Source organism: Poromitra crassiceps, assembly GCF_964638095.1.
Source record: "Poromitra crassiceps genome assembly, chromosome: 7".
Lineage (NCBI taxonomy): Eukaryota > Metazoa > Chordata > Actinopteri > Beryciformes > Melamphaidae > Poromitra > Poromitra crassiceps.
The window spans coordinates 49,811,872-49,819,130 of NC_139628.1; the positions used below are offsets into that span (position 1 = coordinate 49,811,872).

At 43.9% G+C, this 7,259-nt stretch overlaps 1 protein-coding gene across 3 annotated transcripts in view; it reads left to right on the plus strand.

The window, feature by feature from the left end:
- The first annotated feature begins 3,313 nt into the window (after positions 1-3,313).
- The window catches only part of ehbp1l1a (EH domain binding protein 1-like 1a), a 59,232-nt gene continuing 55,286 nt past the window's right edge, over positions 3,314-7,259 (plus strand). For 2 of the 3 annotated variants that reach the window (XM_083640282.1, XM_083640283.1), the window contains exon 1: positions 3,314-3,550. In XM_083640282.1, coding sequence (XP_083496408.1) covers positions 3,447-3,550 — 104 coding nt within the window. In that variant the 5' untranslated portion in view covers positions 3,314-3,446. The remainder of the gene's footprint in view (positions 3,551-7,259) is intronic. The other variant, XM_083640284.1, reaches the window with a different exon arrangement.

A 7,259-nucleotide genomic window follows, 5' to 3' on the forward strand; every position in this document is an offset into this window, starting at 1 on the left:
TTTCTTCTTTTTTCAAGTGAGAATTGTCATTCTGCATTTTTGTATCGTATTTCATATCGTTTTCTCGCTGGAAAATATCAATTTCTGACTCGGAGGTGTTGTATCGGTTTTTCAAGAGACCGTCTTCGGTTTTATTTGGTGCATTTTCGCTGCCTGTCCCGTCCTGCCATGGCATGTATGTTTGTTGAGACTGCGAACAGCCAGAGCCTACGTGATCAGCTGACTGGTTCTCATCATTTTGATTGGCTGTTGCATGAAACTAGTTCCACAAAGTTGAGAGCTTTGCAACTGTTGCTGAGTTTCACAGAAGTTTCAAGTGAGTTGCAGAAGGATTTATACCATGCAATTAATTTGCAACTTGGTTTCACCTAAGTTTCATGCAACTAAAGTTGCGTGCAAGTTTCACCGTGTAAAGCCAGCCTAACCTCACCGTAATGGAGCTTTGGCACAGACGGCTGTTCCCCTGTGGTCCGAACCCCCCCCCCCCCCCCCAAAGCCAGCTGCTTCCCAGCATGACTGAGCACACGTCTGGGACAGAGGGAGGATGTTCTACACTCAAAACCACTGGGTGACGTCACGGGGACTCCCTCCATATTTTTCATACGGTCTATGGACAGATGTTTACGAATGCGACCTCTTGAGGTCGTGTGAGTAAGTGCATGCGTGCAGTGCATATGCCAGAGCTGAGTAGCCCCTCTCTGCAGAGCTGGAGAACCCAGCTAGCAACTCATCTAGCTACCACAGATTTACCAACCTGGTTATTCGCGACAGTCCCGCCGAGCGAATTGCATGACAAAGGACTATTTGCACAGCACATGCCCGAAGCAAGATGGCCTGAATGTGAATCAAGTTTTATTGTTTAACCTTAAAACAATCCTGGTTTCTAGTCAAAGTGTGAGTCGGTAAGCACTGCAAATATCCATAAGTTAGATTAACGCTACGGAAATGTAGCAAAACCAACTGTTAGCATGTTAGCCTGGGAGAATAACGTTAGGGGGTCTCCGACCCCAGACCCTAACCTAACCTCTCCCTCCCCCCACACCTAACCCTAACCCAGACCCTAACCCTAACCCCACCCCCCCACACCTGACTAGAACTAACCCTGGCTGGCCTTTATGACTGTTTTACTGGAACGCGTCAACTCTGGTGTGACGACATTCAGCTGGGAAATTCCTAGTTCCCAGTGCAAATGGAACGCGCCATTAGTCTCCAAGTTAATTCAATAATAATACCCATTTTACTAAACTACATTTGTTTGCAAAACTTCACCAAGAACATGAGCCATTGTATATTTGAAAACAAACTCATGAGAACTGAATGCTATGGCACCTTTAAACTAAATCCCTCCATGCATAGGTGTGACTAGGGAGTTGTCAGAAGCTACACTATATTCCCAGCTGCTCCATGTGTTGCCAGCAGAGTATAAATAGACTTCAAGTGGAAAAGTCCCTGCAACTGAGGGGCGCAAGCTCACTGGTCATCTCCATTTGATATGCAGGTGTTGAATATCCCTTAACATGCTTCATGGTAATCCTATAGGATATCAAAGAAAAATCACCATGAAACATGTTAACACCATGAAACATGTGAACCTATAGTTGTTAACATGTTAGGTTAGGTTAACATGACCAGGACACACCCGCAGACACCAGCCAATCGTGCCTGTATGGACGCCCGACCAAGCCGGAGGTAACACGGGGGCACGAACCTGCGACCCTCGTGCTGGTAGGCAGGGAATCTACCCGGGAATCTATCCGGACGCGCCTAACATACATGTTTCACGACGTGTTGAATATCCCTTAACATGTTTCATGGGATCTCATACTCATTGTTTGGATGGTCTTAAGACTATTTACACACACAGGCCTCACCTAATGGCAGGCCTGCATCCGTTTACATAACAACCCAGCAGTGAGTTAGCTTAGCCTCTTTGCATTAGATACGCTCATCTGCCCGGCTGGAAATGGTGCCTTAAGTTAATATTGATGCATTATCATCATAATCTCCTACGGTATAATATCCATATGCAGGCTTATAGTGTCCTGTGGTTGTCAAGTCAGTTTATAGTGATCTTATTCCTTCTGGGTACTTTCATTTCCTATGATATCACTATAATATTATTCTTACAGTATTTCATATAATACTTAATGCTGCTGTTACTTTGTGAGTTTATACTGACCCTATTTCTATTTATTACCTATCATGGTGTCACTACAATATTGTTATATTATTCCCTCAGCAATAGTTTTGCTGTGACTTTGCATAAGTCGGCTACGCATTGTGGCCGCATTGAACGTGGGTATGGATGCAGTGCATCCCCTCAATCTACGCGCAGCGGCACTCGCCGCTGTGTTTCTGCTGCCCTGCGCTGTGGGGCTTGCCTGGTGCGGTCACAGTCGGATCTCTGTGTCTGTTGGCTCATTTTTGACAATTTATAAGTACAAATAATAAAATTACAGTCGTTTAATTCCCCCCCCCATTGTTCTCAGGTGGGACAAGGCCAAAAAGGATGACTGTAAGCGGAGTATTGATCACTATGTGAAATATGTGTATCGGAATCATTCAAGACCAAGCTTTTTGATCGATATGCGGTTGATCACTATAACCGTGATCACTATAAGCGGATTTCACTGTACTACCCATTAATTTGACTTTGCAGCTAGTTCTCTATTTCCAGGTGCATCAGTTGAACCCTAAGTTATGATGGCAGTTTTCTGACCATTTAGTCAATTCCATGACCAAGAGTTTGACCTTTGACCTCAATGTGGATGCAAGAGTGCCTGTACCAACAATGAGGTGGAGACAACAATATTTGAGTAATCTGGCTGTGGATATAAGGATATAAACAAAAATCACTTGTCACCTGAAAACTTTTATCCAAAATCAGTCACACTGGTAACTGAGCACATCTGCAGTTAACCTAACCCCCCCCCCCCAACCATGGACATAAGTGTTACTCACTTGCACATATAGGCACTTACACTTAGCATTTCTATTATTTTGTTCTTTTGTTTTTGTTTCTGTTATTGTATTAATTTGTTCAAATTCAAAACACATTTTGGTCTGATGAAGAAGAAGAAGAAGAAGAAGAAGAAGAAGAAGAAGAAGAAGAAGAAGAAGAAGAAGAAGAAGAAGAAGAAGAAGAAGAAAAAGAAGTAGTGAGGGGAAGTTGAAGAAGAAGAAGAAGTGAGGGGAGGGTCTGTCTGTCACATCATATCGCAGCAGTCACATCATATCGCAGCCTGGCCGGGGTTCGCTCCAGACAGAGACAAGCACAAGCTGTGCTGGCTGCAGCTGTAGTACTGGAGCTTCTCCTCCCTCTCCTTCCCCCGGCGCAGGGGCAGATCGAGCGGCAGCGAGCGAGTCATCTCTAATAGTATTCATCTAAAACTCGACATGACTTCTTCTTCTTCTTAATCTTTGAGGAATAAGCTGACAGACTCGACATGACTTCTGTGTGGAAGCGGCTTCAGCGGGTCGGGAAGAAAGCCTCCAAGTTCCAGTTTGCTGCGTCCTACAAAGAGCTGATGATAGAGTGCACTAATAAATGGTAAGTCAACACTTTAACAATTCTGATTGTGATTGCATATTGTGTGTATATCTGACATGTCAGCGCGTCTGTGTCCTTTCCAAGTGACAAGGCGGCGACAGCCCTGAAAGTTAAGAAGAGAGTCACGCCAAAATGCGTTTAAAAAACAACTTAACGCTGCCTTGCTTATCGGCAACGATGTAGCGTTATATAGCTTTTTATTAAAAGATTTAATCTACTCTTCATTTCGCATTCAATATATGTATATTATACTTGTATGCCGAACTTTCCTGTGGCTGTTGGCGAGTAGCCACACCTATTAAGTCACCATTAACGCTTATTAATACATTAATGGAGTTTGGCGTGACCCACTCCATACAAGAGAGAAGGTATCGTATCGGAGCTATGCTGCTCAGGAACGAGCAGCTTCAGAAACGTTGCTAGCTACATGTTTACTGCGCAGTCTAGTAGCGAGTTTGAGCCAAATCTAACGAGGCGCTGATCTGATACAGCGTCATATTGTGCAGAGCACGCCCAAACCCGCACCACTTCCGCCTTTGACTCTATGCAATACTGTCATGTCATGGGACATGGGCATGGCATCATAATGTGGGGCAGCCTGACGGAGGCTGTGGGAAAGAGATTTCTCTGATAATCTGTGACAGGAAGGCTGCCTCCACCTGCACAGGTGAAGGAGGAGGCAGGGTCCACCTGCACAGGTGAAGGAGGCGGACTCCACCTGCACAGGTGAAGGAGGAGGCTGGCTCCACCTGCACAGGTGAAGGAGGCTGGCCCCACCTGCACATCACCAGTGATTTGTGACAGTTATCAGTGGTGCTAATATGGTGGGCGGTGTGTTTTGCGGGCGTGCAGTCACTTTGTGACCCAAAACGTGATGCAAATCGTGACATCATGAGTTACTGTAAGTTGTGGACCAGTGATGTCATTCATACACAAATGACATCACTGGTCCACAACTTAACTCAAATCAACTCTCATTAACTGTCAAACTAAATGAATGCCTTCAAAAAGGTTTACAGTTTGATGATATATGTTGTAACGATACAAAGCTGGTTGAAAATCACTGTAGTGTTCCATTAAGATATAGCCTATATAATAGACTCACATGTCATTTTCCTTGTGAACACATCAGAGTAGCCTAGGCATGCTGCTGTGTTTTGTTCATTGATGTTAGTGTTTATAGTGATGTGCATCAGCATCAGCAGGAGACAGTGTGTGTTTTTCTCTCTAAGCTTAATCCCATGATCAGGTCAGTGGTTGCTGGTGTGGAAGTAAGACTGTTGTCAATCTGAATACCACGCTGATGGCTGGCTCTGTGATTCACTGACATGCTGCATGATGACCTCTGACTCAACCATACTCAACACACACATGCACACACGCACGCACATGCACACACGCACGCACGCACGCACGCACACACACACACACACACACACACACACACACACACACAGAGCAGCTAGGCTCTCTGACTATTCCACACTTGCTGTGTTAACTTATGAAACGGTCTTGATCGTCTTGTCATGCTTCTCCACACAGTTCCCTACTCATAATGTTGATGATCCACAGAATTATTCCAATATAATATTGCTGCCATACCCTATTTTGAGAGTTTCTAAGTACAATTTGCTTGTCATCATCAATTTCGACAGCAGAATTGGGTGGCACCATATTAAAATGTGTTCATAGTACGATCGCAATATGATTCCACTGAAAGACGGTAAACGATTATATTGAATTATTGCCCAGCCTTAATATTGGCTATATGTAAAAAAAATCATTTTTTTTTGCTACTGACAACTTCCATCCAAAAGTATCAGTATTGGCCTTTAAAAGCCATAGCAGTGGAATCCTAAGTGTGTATATGGAGCTACACACAGCAGTGTGAGGCAGTGTAGTTAGTGTTTGAGCAGTGTGAGTCAGTGTAGTTAGTGTTTGAGCAGTGTGAGTCAGTATAGTTAGTGTTTGAGCAGTGTGAGTCAGTGTAGTTAGTGTTTTAGCAGTGTGAGTCAGTGAAGTTAGTGTTTGAGCAGTGTGAGTCAGTATAGTTAGTGTTTGAGCAGTGTAGTTAGTGTTTTAGCAGTGTGAGTCAGTGAAGTTAGTGTTTGAGCAGTGTGAGTCAGTATAGTTAGTGTTTGAGCAGTGTAGTTAGTGTTTGAGCAGTGTAGTTAGTGTTTGAGCAGTGTGAGTCAGTATAGTTAGTGTTTGAGCAGTGTGAGTCAGTGTAGTTAGTGTTTGAGCAGTGTAGTTAGTGTTTGAGCAGTGTGAGTCAGTGTAGTTAGTGTTTGAGCAGTGTAGTTAGTGTTTGAGCAGTGTGAGTCAGTGTAGTTAGTGTTTTAGCAGTGTGAGTCAGTGAAGTTAGTGTTTGAGCAGTGTGAGTCAGTATAGTTAGTGTTTGAGCAGTGTAGTTAGTGTTTTAGCAGTGTGAGTCAGTGAAGTTAGTGTTTGAGCAGTGTGAGTCAGTATAGTTAGTGTTTGAGCAGTGTAGTTAGTGTTTGAGCAGTGTAGTTAGTGTTTGAGCAGTGTGAGTCAGTATAGTTAGTGTTTGAGCAGTGTGAGTCAGTGTAGTTAGTGTTTGAGCAGTGTAGTTAGTGTTTGAGCAGTGTAGTTAGTGTTTGAGCAGTGTGAGTCAGTGTAGTTAGTGTTTGAGCAGTGTAGTTAGTGTTTGAGCAGTGTAGTTAGTGTTTGAGCAGTGTGAGTCAGTATAGTTAGTGTTTGAGCAGTGTAGTTAGTGTTTGAGCAGTGTGAGTCAGTGTAGTTAGTGTTTGAGCAGTGTAGTTAGTGTTTAAGCAGTGTGAGTCAGTGTAGTTAGTGTTTGAGCAGCGTAGTTAGTGTTTGAGCAGTGTGAGTCAGTATAGTTAGTGTTTGAGCAGTGTGAGTCAGTGTAGTTAGTGTTTGAGCAGTGTAGTTAGTGTTTGAGCAGTGTAGTTAGTGTTTGAGCAGTGTGAGTCAGTATAGTTAGTGTTTGAGCAGTGTAGTTAGTGTTTGAGCAGTGTGAGTCAGTGTAGTTAGTGTTTGAGCAGTGTAGTTAGTGTTTAAGCAGTGTGAGTCAGTGTAGTTAGTGTTTGAGCAGCGTAGTTAGTGTTTGAGCAGTGTGAGTCAGTATAGTTAGTGTTTTAGCAGTGTGAGTCAGTATAGTTAGTGTTTTAGCAGTGTGAGGCAGTGTAGTTAGTGTTTGACTGCTTTGGTCTGGGCACTGCAGGAGTTAATCTAATTCCATCAGCATGACTCGTGTTGTCCTGGCTTGCATCGTGGCCTACCTGCCTGTCACTGTGTTTATGTAGGCCTACCCTCTAACATCTATTTATACAACAACCAGTATCAACATGCTTCTCTTCTTAATTCCTTTGGAACCCAACGTGTGTTTATAGCCACATTAGCCTGCTGCACAGTCATTTCAAATGGGTGTGAACGCTTGCCTTGCCAGACAACTCCTTCAGCCAATCAGCGTCGCCAAATCCAGTCCTTCAGCCAATCAGCATCGCCAAATCCAGTCCTTGCTTCAGCCAATCAGCGTCGGATCCATTCGAATCCAAATCCAGTCTGAAGAATGGTTGCATACTCTTGTTCTTGTTGAATTGTTGTTATTGAGTCTGAGAGGCATGGAGGTAGCCATTATTGTTTTACCAGCGGCGTTCCTGAGTGGCCAGTTACCATGTCTGTCAACTACGAGGCAGGTCCCTGATTGGCCCGTACACTCTGTAGC